Source organism: Neofelis nebulosa, chromosome 2, assembly GCF_028018385.1.
Source record: "Neofelis nebulosa isolate mNeoNeb1 chromosome 2, mNeoNeb1.pri, whole genome shotgun sequence".
Taxonomy (NCBI): domain Eukaryota; kingdom Metazoa; phylum Chordata; class Mammalia; order Carnivora; family Felidae; genus Neofelis; species Neofelis nebulosa.
In genome coordinates this window covers 61,867,840-61,887,301 of record NC_080783.1, presented here as the reverse complement: position 1 = coordinate 61,887,301, position 19,462 = coordinate 61,867,840, and the positions used below count along the sequence as shown (strand labels likewise).

At 37.2% G+C, this 19,462-nt stretch overlaps 1 protein-coding gene and 1 non-coding gene across 9 annotated transcripts in view; one reads left to right on the top strand and one right to left on the bottom strand.

Moving 5' to 3' along the window:
• Positions 1–19,462, bottom strand: part of METTL8 (methyltransferase 8, tRNA N3-cytidine) — a 98,263-nt gene that overhangs the window by 53,211 nt on the left and 25,590 nt on the right. For 7 of the 8 annotated variants that reach the window (XR_009257280.1, XM_058714266.1, XM_058714262.1 and 4 more), the window contains one exon: positions 2,830–2,984. The exons of the other annotated variant lie outside the window; for it this stretch is intronic. Coding sequence is in view for 6 of the 7 variants with exons in the window: in XM_058714262.1 (XP_058570245.1) it covers positions 2,830–2,984 (155 nt within the window). In the remaining variant the exon portion in view is untranslated. The remainder of the gene's footprint in view (positions 1–2,829; positions 2,985–19,462) is intronic. 8 annotated transcript variants of the gene reach the window in all.
• LOC131505925 (small nucleolar RNA U13) lies at positions 11,511–11,619 on the top strand. Its single transcript, XR_009258676.1, has one exon. It is a non-coding gene; the product is annotated as a small nucleolar RNA U13 (small nucleolar RNA).

Sequence of the window (19,462 nt, the reverse complement as noted above, 5' to 3'; positions counted from 1 at the left end):
CTTAAATATTGGGATTCCATGATAAGACTTCACCTGGAAAAAAAAATTCCACTGCTAAAGAAAAGTTTGAAATCCACTGGACTGGATCAAAGATTCCTAAACCTGGCTGCTCAACAGAATTACTAAAAGAGCTTTTTCAAATTACAAATTCCTGGGCCATACCTCTAGACCTAGTGAAATAATAACTCCCCAAGGGATTCTTGTACTAGCCCACAATGCTTGAGAGGCATTGACCCAGAGGAACCTTGCTTCCCTGAGAGTCTATGACAAAACAGAACATAAATGGGTAGGCAGGAACCTTGGACAAAAGAGCTGGTGGTAGCAGATGGAAGAAGAGAACATAGACCGCTAAATCACGAGACTCTAATGAAGAATAAAAACTTGGTAAACGAAGATCTTGCCTAGGACCAGAAGTTCCTGTGGAGGTTTAATTGCAATGATCTCACAGCCTACTCTAACTGTCCATACTGGTAATGGCAGGCAAAGTAGTTTAATTCAGCAACTGTGCAAAAAAAATATAATGTCAATCATAGATGTAATTTAAGATTTTCTAGTAGCCATTTTTAAAAAAGCTAAAAGAGGGATGCCTGGGTGGTTTAGTAGTTAAGTGTCTGACTCTTAATTTTGGCTCAGGTTGTGATCTCACGTTTCATGGGATCAAGTCCCACGTTGGGCTCTGTGCTGACAGCACGGAGCCTGCTTGGGATTCTCTCTCCTCCCCCCTTCTGCCCTCCCCACCCCCTACTCATACACATGTGCATGCATACGCTCTCAAGATAAACAAACTTTAAAAAAAGCTAAAAGAAATGAAATTAATTTTAATATATTTTATTTAATTCAATATATCCAAAACAATATCATCTTAACATGTGGCTCAGTATAAAAAATTTTTAATGATATATTTTACCTCTTCTTTTTGCACTTTCTTTTATTTTAATGTTTATTTATTTATTTTGAGAGAAAGTGTACATGAGCAGGGGAGGGGCAGAGACAGACAGAGAGAGAGAGAGAGAGAGAGAGAGAGAGAGAGAGAGAGAGAAAGCCCAAGCTCCACACTATCAGTGCAGAGCCCGATGTGGGGCTTGAACTCACAAACTGTGAGATCATGACCTGAGCCAAAATCATGACTCAGATGCTTAACTGACTGAGACACGCAGGTACCCCTGTACTGTTTTTTTTTCTTCAGCTAAGACAGCAGAAGAGATGATTTACTGTACACATGTTACATTCAGCCACAAATGAAAACAGAATTATTTCTGAAAGTCTCAGGTCCAGGGCAAAGGACCAAAAGGAACTGTTTTGGTATAATAAACAAGGTGGGTCGCTCAAAGGTGGTCCTTGTGATCAGATGGTGATGGACATTCTAGACCCATTGAATCAAGTTCTAGAAAGTTGGTATGCAGTTCAACAATTTGTAACAGCATCCCCGCCTCTGTCTTTCCTTATTTCTGCTCCTGTGGCTTCCATGGGTTCACAAGCTAGTGGTTTCTTTGGACCTCTACCTCATCTTCTTTTACACTTCAGCCTGAACATTTGCTTTTTCCTCCTCATGGTGCAGAAGTTTCCAAAAAGATGGCACTAAGGCTGAGAGAGCCCATACTAAGTCTTCAAAATGTTACAGCACATATCACTTGAGACTAATTAGGTTTCAAGTGCTCAATAACCACATCTGGCTAGTGGCCACATATTGTATAGTGTGGAACTAATTAATAACTTTCAGTCAGTCACCTTGGATCAAAACTTCAGAGTCAAATGCTTTCTTTTCCTTTACTCTACAAAAGCATCAAGTTCTATTTATTCTTCCTTTGAGATCTCTCTTTCATTGGTCCTTTCCTGCTTCTAGTTCTACCTGCTGATCTATCTAGTTAGTATACTGTTAACCAAATAAATATACAATAGTTAATAGCCTATGTATGCTGCCATTTCTCTTTAGTGGCTCTTGGATGCCTTCCACTTCAGCTGTGAATTCCAGAACTCACCCAATCCTGCTCCCACCCCCATACCTGCTCTATATCATTCCAACCTTATCATTTATAAATCTTCTAAGAGTCCTTATTTTAGGAAAACTATCCTGTTAACAGTCTCCTGAATATGTCTAATACTTTTCAATCTCTGTGTTTTATGACTTTTTACACACCTAGAATGCCCTTATTCCAGCTTTAACTATCTAAGTCATTACTTCACAAATATTTATGTGTCAGGGACTGTTCTAGGTACTGGAGACAGAATAAATAATCCTGATCTCAATTTCTCCACTTAAAGAAAGCTTCCTTTATATATCAGTGATACATCAATAAAGCTGAAATGGGGGGGAAGAATCTTCCAGCGTCAAAGGAGAAGTGGTTTTGCACTACTGAGTTGTTCTACTTAGAAGACATACAGTGTATATGTCTTATAAGAACACACTGGGCCCTTACAATCTGCTGCTATGTATTGCATCTATTTTTTTCCTAGAAATATCTATCTTTCCAAACAGAGGCTGGATTTCCTAAAAGCACAGACTAGGGTCATACCAGTGTGTTCTCCCTGCTCAGTAAGCAGCAGATGGTGAATATACAGTTTGCTGACTGACAAGTACTAAGGACCAGAGGTGAGCAGGAAGGGTCTGCAAGAACACCAAAGCTGAGGAAAGCACTTGGGAAGTCATTTTTCCAATTCCATTTGTGAAGAAATTCAGAATTGGCAACACTTAAGTTAGGATGAGTTACCCTGCCTTTGGACCTTAACAACACGGATCAAGTTTAAAAATCCTTTCTTGGCACTAAATGAAAATAATACCACTGTTAATGTTTAACAGGCATATATATTAGACCTTGAAACATAACTCACCACATGTTGTGTTCAAAAACTTTGGCTGGGTCAGTTAAAATCCTTGATCCCAGAGGGGCCGCTGGGTGATTACCACTTTGGTATCTACGTGGCACCTTTCTTATCCTTAGACAGGAAACAGAATTTCTCCAAATCACATTCATCCTAATCAGTACCTGTAAAGTTACAAATGATTAATGAGTCAATATGGATTACACAGTGTATTGTTTTATCTAAGAGCCAAAAACTATTCTAAAAGGTTTGGAATCTAAGACATGAAAACTGATCATTTTTAAATGAAAGATGGGTATGATAGCTTCTCTCCTGAAGTATTTTCAGGCCAAGAGAAGGAAAAAGAATATTTAGGGTTGTACCATTGGCTGGTATTCTTCATAAGTCATAGCCTTGACCAACTTTGCTTTGTTTGGTATTTGTTTATTTAATTTTTAGCACACAGCCAAAGCATATCAGCCCAGAATATGAATTTTGTGTATTAAAAGGTTTTTTTTTTAAGTGATTTTATTATTTTGTTTTGGGGATTCTAAGCAAACATATTTGTAGGGAATATTTCACAACCACTAGACCGAAAACCAAAGTATAGTAGTATCAGAATAAGAAAGCAAACCTACTAAATCTCCTTCCCTGGGCTGAGCTGAATAATATGAAATTTAGTCAAATAATAAGTAAATACTGTAGTAGTAGATAAGCCCAGCAATTCTTAATTATAACAACCCTGTATACATTTATTTGTAAGAATAGTCGGTAATACATTTGCAAAACAGATTTCCCTGTACAAAACATAAATCATAGCTCAAGAGGAGAATCATCAGTTGGTTAGTCAATTCCATCTCCATTTCTGGAAGAATAATTTTAACATTAAAGAGTATGCCATCTTAATTATGTACTGGCAAATATGTTGGCTTACAATCTTTACAGAAAAGTATCAGAAAGAAGCTGTGAAGAGCTTACTTTTTATAATAAAAATCCATTGTTCTACTGCTCAGCATTTCACCCCGACTCAGTTGTTCACCAAAACATTCAGCCTAATGCTATAAGCTGCCAGATAGAAAGAGATGCTAAAAGCTGTGTATACATAATACACATTAGAGACTATCTAAGGTACTATTACGTGTAAAAATGACGTGTATTATATACATCCTTTACCACCTTACTGAAAGGCAATGGATTTTGACTGTGATTTTCAAAATGAACTGCAGAATGTCAAAAACATCTCATTGTGCTTTTAAACATAAAATTCAAGATCTTCTTTTTGGAGGAAAAAGAAAGGCTTAGTTATACACCAAAAAGACTGTAATGGTTCCATTCAAATGTGACTAACAGTGATGAGAAATGAAACATTCAATAGCTACTGCAGATCTCCTGTTTCTTGTTTGTTTTTCCTTCTCTGCTAAATGCAAGCTCTTTGGTGGAGGCAAATGAAATTAAATGCTCTGCCTACCACTACCTTTCCTCTGATGTGCCTTTGTTCTTTTCTCCTGCCTGTGTTCCATGTAAGACTAACAAAACCCTACCTGCACAATTATTTTTAGAGCTCTCTTTCTGCACTGAATATTATTCATAAAATCTGTATGCTGAAGAGTAGAAACTGATTACACCTAGAAAGAGAGGCAATTCATGCTCAAAAGTGTAAAATGATGTAAACGTTTTCCACCCAGGAAAGCCAAATCAAAATGAAATTTCAATCTTCAAAAAATCATGTGATACTTATCGATATCTATCTATATAAAAGAGGAAGACAGGGGAAAAAAGATATGAGTTTCTCTCACTATAAATGATCAAGAATCTCTATAGGCAGCTGTTTAGGCAGCTTGTTTTTCTAATTAACTACATAAACATCTTTACCTCATTTATTTATTATCTGTAACAGTTACACACAGCCTTGTATTGCTCTTTATCTTTCTTATTATATAAATATGATACACTTACATAATACAACATAGAAAAATACATAATAAAATTATATAAATGCCTTAACCAAATTGCAAGCTTCTAAGGGCAGCACCAAGCTGCTCATGAATTAACTGTTTGACTGATAATACAAAAATGATCCTTGTCTGACATAAATTTCATAAGAAGGAAACAACTTCATATCTTCCAGGCTGGCTCCTAAGCAGCATACAGCATGGAAGAAGGACATGACAGAAGAATGTGGCAGTATACAGACAGCTATCCAGTTACATTGATTACAGTGATTTAAAAGTGTGTGTCTTATGTTATAACTATCATGTTAGCTTAATGTCTACTAGGTCTTGGTTTCATTTTGTGATGGGAAAAGAAAAGATGGCCAAGGTCAACCCCAGACAGAATTCCGGTACAGAAAGCTGTACATGCGGGTACATAACAGAGCTTCAAAATACATGAAACTGCATGAATAAGCAGTATTTTTTTTAGTGTTTATTTATTTATTTATTTTGAATGCGAGCAGGGGAGGGGCAGAGAGAGAGTGTAAGAGAGAAATGAGAGAAATGCAAGCAGGCTCCGTGCTGTCAGTGTGGAGCCTGACAGGGGCTCGAACTTATAAACTGTGAGATCATAACCTGAGAGGAAATCAAGAGTGGGATGCTTAACTGACTGAGCTACCCAGGTGCCCCAAGTAGTATTTTTATTTGAAATAAGACAAAGAAGTATAGCTAAAAATATTCCATTCACCCAAAAGAGGCAGGAAAGGAAGCACAGAGAAACTAAAAACAAAAGAGACAATTAGAAAACAAATACTAGGATGGCATATTTATCTTTTTAAATTTATTTTTATTTATTTTTTTGTTTTAGAGAGAGAGAGAGCATGCAAATGGGGGACACAGGCAGAGGGCGACAGAGAATCTTAAGCAGACTCCATGCTCAATGCAGAGCCTGATGCAGGGCTTGATCCCATGACCCCGGGATCATGACCTGAACTGAAATCAAGAGTGTTATGCTTAACCGACTAAGGCACCCAGGCACCCCTAGGATGGCATATTTAAACCCAACTATATCAACAGTTACATTAAATGTAAATGGATTCCCATTAAAAGACATGGATTGTCAATTTGTATGAAAAAGCAAGACTCAACCACATATTGTCTATAAGAAAAGCACTTTCAATATAAAAATACAACTAAATTAAAATAAAAAGAGATACTAAGCAAATGCTGCATGAGAAAACTGGCAGAGCTATATTAATAGTGTTAAAAATAAAACCACAGACCCAAATGGCATCACTTAAGGTAAGGCCCCAAGTCAGTAAAATAAGACTTAATACCTAACCTAACTGTAGTTTTAACCCCCCAGAAATGTAACCTTTAATCAGTCAGCATGAGACTTTTTCCTTGTCAGCACTAGGGACTTTATTGAGACACCCTTTCACTTCTCCTTAGGAGGGCAACCTTGCCTAAAACAATTTGCTAATAATTTGCTAATAATTTCCTTTTTTCTGCTCCCTCTTTACCTTCAAAAACCTTTTCCTTTCTGTAGCCCTTCAGATCTTTCTACCTGCTAGATGGGATGCTGCCTGATTTGTGAATTGGTTAATAAAGCCAACTTGATCTTTATAATTTATTAGTTGAATTTTTGTTATTTAATAACAAAGTAGACTAACACAAAAAAGAGTATTACAGATATAAAAAGGGACATTTAATAATGGTGAGCCAATTTATCAATACATACAATCCTAAATGTGCATGTACATAATAACAGAGCTTCAAAATACATGAAGCAAAAATGAACAAAACTTTTTAAAAGGATAAATTAACAAATTCACAGTAATTCTTCAAGATTTCGATACCCCTCTCCCAGTAATAAAAAGAACATTCAGAAACAAACTATCAAGAAATCAGTAAGTATATGGAAAAATTAACACCTAAATGACACATATAAAGAACACTATACCTAATAACAGCTGAATGCACATTTTTTCTTTTTTTTTTTTTCTTCCTTTCTTTTTTATTAGTGTTTCCCCCCTTGCGGCTAATGATTTCCTCCTACATGGAGTGCTCCTCCTCTTCCTCTTTGTCCTTTGCCCTATCTACTCTCGCGTCTTAATGGATCCCTTATAACCCTGTCCCACCTTCTCTACAGCGTCGTCCTGAGCCAGCCCAATACACAGAGACATCTTCCTCTGACTGTTGGGGGATCTACCAGGCTACACCACTCAGGAGGCATTAACTTGTTAACTTTTGATGTGTATTTGCATGATTTGACCATCTAGATTTTGATGTTTTGAGAGTAAGGATTCTGTTTTATTTTATTTGTATTTTTTAAAGACTGATTATTATTTTTATTATTATAATGATTTTTAATTCAAATCCAAGTTAGTTAACAGATAGTGTAATAATAATTTCAGAATAGAATTTAGTGATTCATCGCTTACATATAACACCCAGTGCTCATCCCAACAAGTGTCCTCCTTAATGCCCCTCACCCCTTCCCAAAACCCCTCAAGCAACCCTCAGTTTGTTCTCTATATTTAAGAGCCTTTTATGGTTTGTCTCCCTCTCTGTTTTTATATTATTTTTGCTTCCCTTCCCCTATGTTCATCTATTTTTTTTCCCAATGTTTATTTACTTCTGAGAGAAAGAGAGAGAGACAGAGGCGTGAGCAGGGGAAGGGCAGAGAGAGGGAGACACAGAATCTGAAGCAGGCTCCAGGCTCTGAGCTGTCAGCACAGAGCCTGATGCGGGGCTCAAACTCACAGACCGTGAGATCATGACCTGAGCTGAAGTCGGGCGCTTAACTGGCTGAGCCACCCAGGCGCCCCATCTGTTTTGTTTCTTAAATTTTACATATGAGTGAAATCATGTATTTGTCTTTCTCTGATTGACTTATTTCACTTAGTGTAATACACTAGTTCTTTCCATGTTGTTGCAAATGGCAAGATTTCATTATTTTTGATCACCAAGTAATATTCCATCATAAATATATACCTCATCTTCTTTATCCATTCATCACTAGATGGAAATTTGGGATCTTTCCATACTTTGGCTATTGTCAATAGTGCTATTAACATTGGGGTGCATGTGCCCCTTTGAAACAGCACTCCTGTATCCTTCAGATAAATACCTAGTAGTGCAATTGCTGGGTTGCAGAGTAGTTCTATTTTTAATTTTTTGAGGAACCCCCACACTGTTTTCCAGAGTGGCTGCACCAGTTTGCATTCCCACCAGCAGTGCAAAAGGGTTCCCCTTTCTCCACATCCTTGCCAACATCTGATGTTGCCTGAGTTGTTAATTTTAGCCATTCTGACTGGTGTGAGGTGGTATCTCATTGTGGTTTTGATTGGTGATTTCCCTGATGATGAGTGATGTTGATGTTGAGCATCTTTTCATGTGTCTATTAGCCATCTGGATGTCTTCTTTGGAAAAGTGTCTATTCATGTCTTTTGCCCATTTCTTCACTGGATTATTTGTTTTTCTGGGGTGTTGATTTTGATAAGTTCTTTATAGATTTTGGATAGTAACCCTTTCTCTGATATGTCATTTGCAAATATCTTCTCCCATTCCATTGATTGCCTTTTAGTTTTGCTGATTTTTTTTTCCTTTGCTGTGCAAAAACCTTTTATCTTGATGAGGTCCCAATGGTTCATTTTTGCTTTTGTTTCCCTTGCCTCCAGAGGCATGTCAAGTAAGAAGTTGCTGCGGCCAAAGTCAAAGAGGTTGTTGTCTGTTTTCTCTAGGATTTTGATGGTTTCCTGTTTTACATTTAGGTCTTTCATCCATTTTGAGTTTATTTTTGTGTATGGTGTAAGAAGGTGGTCCAGGTTCATTCTTCTGCATGCCACTGTCCTTTTCCCAGCACCACTTGCTGAAGAGACTGTCTTTTTTCCACTGGATATTCTTTCCTGCTTTGTCAAAGATTAGCTGGCCATAGATTTGTGGGTCCATTTCTGGGTTCTCTATTCTATTCCAATGATCTATTTGTCTGTTTTTGTGCCAGTACCATACTGTCTTGATAATTACAGCTTTGTAATATAGTTTGAAGTCTGGAATTGTGATGCCTCCAGCTTTGGTTTTCTTTTTCAACATTACTTTGGCTATTTCTTTGGCTTTTCTGGTTCCATACAAATTTTAGGATTGTTTGTTCTAGCTCTGTGAAGAATGCTGGTGTTATTTTCATCAAGATTGCAGTGAATATGTAGATTGCTTTGGGTAGTATCGACATTGTAACAATATTTGTTCTTCCAATCCATGAACGTGGAATGTTTTTCCATTTTTTTGTGTCTTCAATCTCTTTCATAAGTTTTCTATTGTTTTCAGTATATAGATTTTTCACCTCTTTGGTTAGGTTTATTCCTAGGTATTTTATGGTTTTTGGTGAAATTGTTAATGGGATAGATTCCTTGATTTCTCTTCTGCTGCTTCATTATTGGTATATAGAAATGCAACCAACTTTTGAACATTGATTTTATATCTTGTGAATTTGCTGAATTCATGTATCAATTCTAGCAGGGGTTTTTTGGCAGAGTCTTTTGGGTTTTCTACATCGAGTACATGTTATCTGTGAAGAGTGAGCATTTGACTTCCTCCTTGCTGATTTGGATGCCTCTAATTTCTTTGTGTCGTCTGATTGATGAGGCTAGGACTTCTAACACCATGTTGAAAACAGTGGTGAGAGTGGACATCCTTGTCATGTTCCTGTCGTTAGGAGGAAAGCTCTCAGTTTTTCTCCATTATATTAGTGGTGGGCCTTTCATATTTGGCTTTTATGATCTTGAGGTATGATCCTTCTATCCCTCCTCAAATCCCTACTCTATCCCTCAAAAAGAAGGTTTTTAAGAAGAAAGGATGCTGTATTTTGTCAAATGCCTTTCAACATCTATTAAGAGGATCATGTGGTTTTTATCCTTTCTTTTATTAATGTGATGTATCACACTGATTGATTTACGGATATTGAACCAGCCCTGCATCCCAGGAATAAAACCCACTTGATCATGGTGAACAATTCTTTTAATGTATTGTTGGATATGGTTTGCTACTATCTTGTTGAGAATTTTTGTGAATGCACATTTTTGTGAATGTGCATTGGCAAATATCTTCCAAGGCAGACCACATATGGCCATTCTACAAGATAAGTCTCAGTAAATTCCAAAGTATTAAAATCATACAGAGTATGCTTTCTGGCCATTAACAATGTTTAATGTTAATATTTCTGATGAATTGATTCATTAATAAATATTCCTCCTGAGTTTTGGTAATAGTTATTTTCTTGAAGTCTACTTTGTCTAATATTAATATAATCCTACCAGCTATCTTATGCAGTATTTCATATGTTATATATATATATATATACACACACACACACATATACACATATATATACTTACATATATATTTACTTACATATATACATATATACTTATATATACTTACATATATATGTGTATATATACTTATATATGTGTGTATATATACTTACATATATATACTTACATATATATGTGTGTATATGTGTGTGTGTATATATATATATATATATATATACACATTCTAAATGCATTTGTGTGTTTACATTTAAAGTGCATATTGGGGGCGCCTGGGTGGCGCAGTCGGTTAAGCGTCCGACTTCAGCCAGGTCACGATCTCGCGGTCCGTGAGTTCGAGCCCCGCGTCAGGCTCTGGGCCGATGGCTCGGAGCCTGGAGCCTGTTTCCGATTCTGTGTCTCCCTCTCTCTCTGCCCCTCCCCCGTTCATGCTCTGTCTCTCTCTGTCCCAAAAATAAATAAAAAATGTTGAAAAAAAAAAAATTAAAAAAAAAAAAAAATAAAGTGCATATTGTTGGTTCTTGCTTTTTTAATCCAAACTTTAAAGGGTAAGATATCTAGAAATTTTCCCAAATACTTAGAAATTAAGCAACATACATCTAAACAACATATAGGTCAAAGATTTACATGAGTTAGTAAATCTTAAGGTAAATTAGAAAATATGTTGAAGTAAATAACAATGAAATGTTAAAGTATCAAAATTTATAGGATATACCTACGTTTAGAGGAAAATTGATAGTTGTAAATGCTTCTATTAGAAAGAAAGAAAGATCTCAAATCAATGATCCAGTTTCAATCTTAAGAAGCTAGAAAAATAGTAAATGGGATGCAAAGTAAGTGGAAAGAATGAAACAACAGAAACTAAAAGCAGAAATGGGGGCACCTCGGTGGTTGAGTGTCTGACTTCAGCTCAGGTCATGATCTCACAGTTCCTGAGTTCGAGCCCTACATAGCAGCTCTGCTGACAGCTGGGAGCTGGGAGCCTGCTTTGGATTCTGTATCTCCCTCTCTCTCTGCCCTTCCTTTGCTTGCATTATACCTCTCTCTCTCTCTCAAAAATAAATAAAACATTGGGGCGCCTGGATGGCTCAGTCAGTTAAGTGTCTGACTTCGGCTCAGGTAATGATCTCAGGGTTTGTGGGTTTGAGACCCAGTGGCGTTGGCTCTGCACTGACAGCTCAGAGCCTGGAGTCTGCCTCCGATTCTGTCTCCCTCTCTCTCTGCCCCTCCCCTGCTTGTGCTCTCTCCTCTCTCTCAAAAATAAATACTTGAAACAAACACACAAATAAATAAAATATTAAAAAATAAGGGCAGAAATCAATGAAACAGAAAATGGACAAAACAGGGAAAATCAAAGTCAAAGCTGATTCTTTGAAAAGATTAATAAGACTGATAAGCTTCTGGCAAGACTAATCTCCAACACTTGTGTCTCAAAAATGCAAATTTCTGGATCCTTTTGTAGTTCTTAAGTGTAAGGATTGGGTGTTCATGCTGTTGTGTTGTGTGACATGTGCTTCCCTCAAACCTTGTTATGACCTCAGCACATTACTCATCTAATGTGAAAAAAAATGAAAAAAACCCCATAAATTTCCAATAACAGGAATAAAATAGGAGGCATCACCACAGATCCTATAGGCATTGAAAAGCTAATAATGAAGTATTACAAAAAATTATATTCCATTTATTAGATGAGATAAATGCCATCAAAACCACAATTTAGCAATAACTTACCAAAACAGCACAAGAAAAAAAATTCAAATAGCCCTAAATTTATTAAATAAATTTAATTTGTAATTAAAAGCAAAATAAACATCATACCCATTAGGATGGCTATTATTTAAAAAAAAACGATGTGGAGAAACCAGAACCTTTGTGCATTGGTGGTGGGAATATAAAAGGGTGCAGATGCTGTGGAAAATAGTATGGCAATTCCTCAAAATATCAAACATGGTATTACTGTGCAATCCAGCAATTCTACCTCTGGATGTATATCCAAAGTAAGTGCAAGGAAGGACTTGAAGAGATATTTGTACATCATGTTTATAGCAACATTACTCATAATAGACAAAAGGTGGAAAAAAACCTGAGTGTCTACCAAAAGATGAATGGATAAACAAAATAACATATACGTAAAATGGAATATTATTCAGTTTAAAAAGAAGGGAATTTCAATGCATGCTGCAACATGGATGAGCCTTGAAGAAATTATGCTACGTAAAATAAGCCAATCATAAAAGGACAAATGTAGTATCGTTCCTCTTACATGAAGTTCCTAAAATAGTTAAAAATTCATCGAGGCAGAAAGTAGAATGGTGGTGGGCTACCAGGATGAGAGAATGGGAAGTTAAGTATTTAATGGGTATATAGCTTCAGTTGGGGAAAAAGCTCTAGAGATGGATAGTTGTGATATCTGCACAACAACGTGAATATACTTGATGTCACTGAACTGTATACTTGAAAAAGATTAAAATGGGGAGCACCTGGGCAGCTCATATCAGTGAACATCCAACTCTTGATTTCAGCTCAGGTCATGATCTCACAGTTTGTGGGATTGAGCCCCACTTGGGACTCTCTCTGCCCCACCCCACTTGCACACATGTCCGCGTGCATGCTGTCTGTCAAAATGAATAAACTAAAAAAAAAGATTAAAATGTATGTTAAATTTTATATATATTTTACCATGATAAAAAACAAAAAACCTGCCTACAAAGAAAACTGCAAACTCCAATGGCTTCACTAGTGAATATCAAACACTTCAGGAAGAAATAACAAAATCTTACACCGAGTCTTTCAGAAAATAGAGGAGAGAACACTTACCATTTTGTCTTATGAGGCCAGCATAACTCTGATAAGTAGAACAAGTGTATATTTGAATTGTTTGAATATTGGCTACATTGTTACAATGCAGCTTTTCTCATAGACTTAGCGCTTCTCATTGTAGTTTCAAGTTATCAAGTGTTTGTCAGAAATAAAACTTGAGGGTATCTAAAAGGGAGAAGCCTAAGTAAGAGTTTTTTAGACGTGTTTTAGTGTGCTTTAATTGCTAAGGCTGATATTTAGTCTGAGTTCCTTTAGTTCAGAGAAGAGAAAAATGAAGGTAACAAAAATCTTCACAAACCCTTGTTTGGTGTTTAGAAAGTTTTTGTTTATTGTTGGAAGCACCTGAAAGAGTTTTGTGGTCTTCACCCTTCATTTAACTTAGCTCAAACCAATTCTGCCATATCAAATTCTAGTCCATAAAATCATACGGTATTTTATTTACTTTTTACTTTACTTTCTTTTACTTACTTTGCCTATAGGTTCCTACTTGCAGCTCACCATCCCATAGTGGTTCTTCCTATCGAGTCTTGTCAAGGTGAAAGTGAAACAGAATGAGCATGACTTCAGGGCCATGGCCCTCTGAGATTTCAATGCCACGACTCAGTCATGAGTAGTTAATTGGCTAAAGAAATCACTAAGGAACAGATCCAAAAAGGAACTGAAGCTCAGATAAATATCAGAGTGATATCAGAATTTATCAGAGTAAATATCAGAATTTTATTATCTACAACATTATACTTTTTGGTTGTAAGTACACAGAGGTATGCCATGAAATGCTGACAGACTTTCTGCCAGCTTAGATACAGCTAAGTGTGGACCTATTTTAGAATGCAAGGAAAAGCACAAATGTACAAAATGCCTCAGGTTCCACATACAGTATGACAAGCCAAGGAGAAGATGGTTTTAATACCACTCTGCTGGGCTCATCACTTGTGCATAGCAAAAGAAGAAGCCTTGGTATAGAAGGAAGATCTCTGCCCTACCTCCGATTTTGGCAAAAGGCTTTGCTTTCTACTAAAATGGAGCCCTTTTCACAATGACTCACCCATCTGTTTTACCATACCAACAAACTATACCATATTCTACCAGAATATGTAAGATGTACAAGGATATTTCATGTTACAAACATGAAAAAGTGTTTCTTAAACAACTGAAAATTTAATTTTTATAGAATAATAGTTTTAAGTACTTTTTAAGTAAAAAGGATAACTTCAGTTGAAGGAAACACTCCATACTAAATTTTGAAAACTGAAAAAAATATTTGAGGAAGTAAAAGCACTGATCCCAATTTATCTTTCATGTAAATCTCAACTAATAAAAAAGTTAAGTATTTGCCATGTGTGAGACCCTATTCCAAGCACTTTACATGTATTATCTTATTTAACCTCTATTTCCCTATCACAGGGCATTATTTTTATACCCACATTACAAAGGAAAAACCCATACAGGATGACATAAAACTAACATGCTTAATGGTCACCCAACCCATAACTGATGAGGCTTTAATTTGAACTCAAGCAGTCTAACTGGAGAGTCCACGCTCTACCTTTCATTGCATGCTGTTTTTACATCTTTGTTATTCACATACATATAAATCACCCATTTGCCTTCTACTTTTGTACATCATACCTGCAAGCAAGAAGGATTACAGCATTGATTCTCCAGTCTTTACTGGGGTTGCTAATTTGCTCTGACTGATTTAAGGAGGCCTCCTTCATTTTTTGCAATTCTGTTTCTTCTCTTGGGCCTTAATTAAATAGCAAGCAATTCCAGTGGGAGACACTAGTCCCCAGATTTAGGAAAGCATCGTTACACTTTTGCCAATACTCAAATCTCAAGATACAGGCAAAGAGCTCTTGTATCACCTAAATAACGTAACATTTTAATACCCATTTTATTCTTGCTGGTCTTCTACTTTTACACAGCTGAGGGTTAGAGGCAAAGGAGGACCTTACTTGCCTTCTATCTAAGCTTGATCCTAAGATTGCTGTCTCACATCTCAATACTACCAGAAAAACACCAAAGAACTAGAGCAAATAGTACTGCTGTTTGTGTGAATCTGTAACAGTTATCCTTGGAGCATTCAGCTGGCTCTGAGCAAAAACTATTTGTTAGGCTCCCCAAGAATGATTCCCAGTTGTCTCAGCTAACTGAAATCACAGGAAAAGAAACTGCTGTTAATCATACACTAAATGCCTGCCCTCCACTTAAAAGTTAACTCCCCTTTGATGTTTCCTGGGTTCTGAGCATCTTAAAAGATAAATTAGCGAGACATTTGTGTTTTTACCTTTGTCACTGTTTAGCTTTTCTTCTCAGTTGGGAAGCTGGTACAAAGGTTTCATTCAGAGGAACAAACATCATCTAGATAAAACTGCGCTAACATTACCTGAGAGGCTAGCATTAATGAGAGCAAATTAAAGTGCTATTGTTGTACTGTTTTTGGATAGTGAAAGCCGACAGGTAAGAAACACTTAAGTATCAACTACACTGCAGTGAAAACTAAAGCTTCAATTAACCCTGGCAATTTCTAAGAACTCCAAGGGTGACCATCTGTGAGGCAAACAGCTCAGAAAACTTATACATCTTGTTTTAATCTTTCTATGGATGATTATAATTTCAGGGTATAAATAAGGCTATTAGCAAGAACAGAACAACAACAATAATTACAGTAAGTATTTGCAGAGCACTTTGATCACACCATGACATCAGTCACTTTGCAGCTTCAAAATGGAAATCTCATGCTCAGTGTTTGCTCACTATGACTGCCCTTAAAGGGGGCCACACCATGTACTCACGAGGGTCTACTGGGACTCACAAGTTCTTTAAGGGATTTCATGTCAGCCCATCTTAAAGGGGCCTCAATCCTAAACATCTGAAGGATATACCATTCTATTTACACTGGAAGTTGTTTCCAAAATCATTATGCTGGACCAGAATGAAATCTGTTTTAACTCATTCACCTGGCATTTCACATTTGTGTGCACTATGGTAACCTCTGGAGGCATTAATTAGATTTGGTGGGCTGAGAAAGGGTACTAAGTTACATGCATACTTTATGTGCTATCAGTCTCGACAAGTGTTAGTAAAAAATGCACATGGATGAGATTGATGTAGTTCATCTGTTAACGAGACTTCTGCTTTTTGTTCATTGCAAAGGTCTCTATCCCTAGGTGTAGCAGATGGCAGAAGGTACTTGTACACATATACAGGATTTACCCAGTCACATTTTGGACTAATGTATCAATAACGCTCCCCTGTTACAAAATGGAATATTATAAAACCTTTATATCATAAATGGATGTTAGGTATAAAAAGCCTGAAATACAGAATCAGTGAATAAAGGTGTCCAAATGAATGTATTTCTATAATTTCAAAATAACATGGAATTTAGGTAAGCAGAAGCTATAGCACTGTGTAAATTCTACTTTAAAGAACTACAACTAGTTATAACTTGCAAAAAAACAAGGCAAACTGCACCATGGACTATCAGGGAGAATTCTGACTGCAAAAGCACAGAAGGCGTAACAGAAAAGGGGCCAAAGAATAAAAAGTAGGATTCACATGAATGGTACAATTTCTACATGAGAAAAGACAAGATGAAGGTCTCCAGAGAGGAATATTGAATTGTCTAGGATTATAGAGTGGATGGCCAGAGTATGTTAGATTCTACAAAAGATGAACCTGTGCTTTCTACCTGTGCTCCCACTTGGATCACTCATGTTTTTTTCTTGTATTGAAGAGTCTTCTTGGACTGGTTTTCTATCCTTAGACTTTTTATCCAATAGGAAACAGATCCCTGATTTCCTTGTGGTCTTGTGATTACTTGGAGCATCTGTGATTATTCCACCATCTTGTTCTTATTCAAAAGATTAGTCTTCCTAAAAACTCACTTTTCCAGCTTCTCTTACAGCTAGAGGAGACAAGACACCAAGTTCTAGCTGACAGAAACCTGTTAAGGAGCTAATGTCGTTGCTTTCCTACAGAGGAAAAGGGGGCAGAGGATATCCTGCTGGCACAATCTCACCCTACCTCTTTCCTGAACTTAGATGCAATGCTATGTACAAAGGAGGAAAAGGATCTGATTCTTGATGGCAACCCTGAACAGGTAAACCAATGTTAGTTACCACCTTCCCTCTGGACTTCTTGCTAGGTAAGAAAATAAATCCTTATATATTTTAGCCACTACTAGGTTTTCTGTTATTTTTTCATCCAAGAGGATTCTAAGCTACAATATCCACTACTGTTAAGTCCTGGCAATCCAGGGACAAATCCATTTGGTTTCTGACCTTAAGGATCTTACCATCCAGTGAAGAAGAATGAGATGCAAACAAGGAGTCCTGACGCATGTGTGGTAAAAGTGGGTACAAGGTGCTATTAGAGCAGAGAAGAATGAATGATTAAAGGCTATTGGTAGTGGCCAGGAAAGTTTCTGGGTGGAGGCAAAATCTGTGCTGGGTCTAGAAGAATGAGTGGCAATATTCCAAGGAGATAAGGATAAAAGCCAGGACATTTCAGGCAGAGGGACTGGCACAATTAAAGACAAAAAAGTGTGAAAGCATATGGTACGTTCAGGAAATAAAAATTAATTTGGAAAAAGATGCTAATAAGGTAATTTTGAAAATGAATTAGTCTTTAAAACTAAAGGCAAGAAGTATAATAAGCACTGTAATCCAGCTGAAAAAGGGTTAACAATTCTGAAAGCACTATAAAAACCACACTGGAATTGAACAATTAAGAAAAAAATAGTAGATGGTGGGAACCAGGCTTCTCACTGGAATGGAAGGTTACAAACAAAGGGAAGAAGCTTGGAATGATACATGTGGTAATGGATTAGAAATGGAATTATCAGTATGAACTCATGTATAGCTTTATATAAATACAGATGTCACATATAGAAATATTTGTAGATATGTATATACATGTTAGCAAGTTAGGATATATACATATATTTCCTTACTCTGCTGGCTGAGAAGGCCTGGAAGTAACCACATCCCAGTAGCAACAAGCACATGAAGCACCCAGATCTTGGTTTCTACTACTATTCTCTAATAAAAGGAACTAATGCTCCTTGGAGAAATGACTGATGCTAGGACTGGGGCAAGGAATATACAAGATGAGTTTGGAGCATCTAATAAGTGCCAGAAAGTAAGGAAGTGCTCAAAAATAAAATAAAACAAACAAACCCCCAAACCCCACAATGAAAGAGGTATGTTAAAGGGACATGTGAGCCAACTGAAAGAGCTCCTAATGGGGCCAAAGCTGAAACACTATGAGCAACAAAATAGTTTGGGTTATAACCCCCAAATAAAATAAATATCCGTATGTCCATATGGATACAAATGATTGATTAAATAAATAAATGAAGGAAATGAGACAAATTTCCCATGCAGAAGAATTCCAAATAACTTATGTAGATACTCCATCCTCAAGGGGTGGACCATAACTTCTCATTCCTTAAGTGCAGGCTGCACAGAGTGACTTCCTTCTAAAGAGTACAGTATGGAGGGGCACCTGGGTGGCTCAGTTGGGTAAGCGTCCGACTTCAGCTCAGGTCAGGATCTCGAGGTTCCCAAGTTCGAGCCCCGTGTCGGGCTCTGTGCTGACAGCTCAGAGCCCGGAGCCTGCTTCGGATCCTGTGTCTCCCTCTCTCTCTGCCCCCTCTCCCACTCACACTCTGTCTCTCTCTCAAAAATAAATAAAACTATTTTTTAAAAAAAGAGTACAGTATGGAAAGGGGGAGAAAGTTAACTCTGAAGTAGAGAAACTGGACAAACACTAACTCAGGTAATCAAAGTTAACATCAACAGTGATGTCATGTTGATAGTATGTATTCTTTTTTTAATGTTTATTTTGGGAGAGAGAGGAAGAGAAAGAGAGAGAGAGAGAGAGAGAGAGAGAGAGAGAGAATGAGTGGGGAGGGGCAGAGAGAGAGAGGGAGAGAGAGAATCCCAAGTAAGCTCCATGCTGTTAGCACAGAGCCTGACTTGGGGCTCAGTTCCACAACCACGAAATCATGACCTGAGCCAGAATCAAGAGTCAGACACTGAACTGACTGAGCCACCTGGGTGTGTCGATAGTATGTATTCTTGACATGATGTAATGAGAATGGCACTTTGCCTCTGTGTTCTTCTTCCTCTCCCCAAACCCATAACCCCAGTCTAATCGTAAGAAAAACATCAGACAAACCTCATTTGAGGAACATTCTTTAAAATACCTGATAGTACTCTTCAAAACCATCAAGGTTATCAAAAAAAACCACGGTAATCTGAAGGGTGCCTGTGTGGTTTAGTTGGTTAAGCATTGGACTCTTGATTTTGGCTCAGGTCATGATCTCACAGTTTGTGGGATTGAGCCCTGTGTTGGGCTTTGCACTGGCAGAGCCCGTTTAGGATTCTCTCTTTCCTCTCTGCCCTTCCCCTGCTCATGCTCTATTTCTCTCCCAAAGTAAACATTAAAAAAAAAAAAAAAAAAAAAAAAGTTAATCTCAGAAACTGTAAGGGCCAAGAGGAACCTAAGGAGACATGACAACTAAATGCAATGTGGTGTCCTGACTGAGATTCTGGAACAGAAAAAGGATATTAG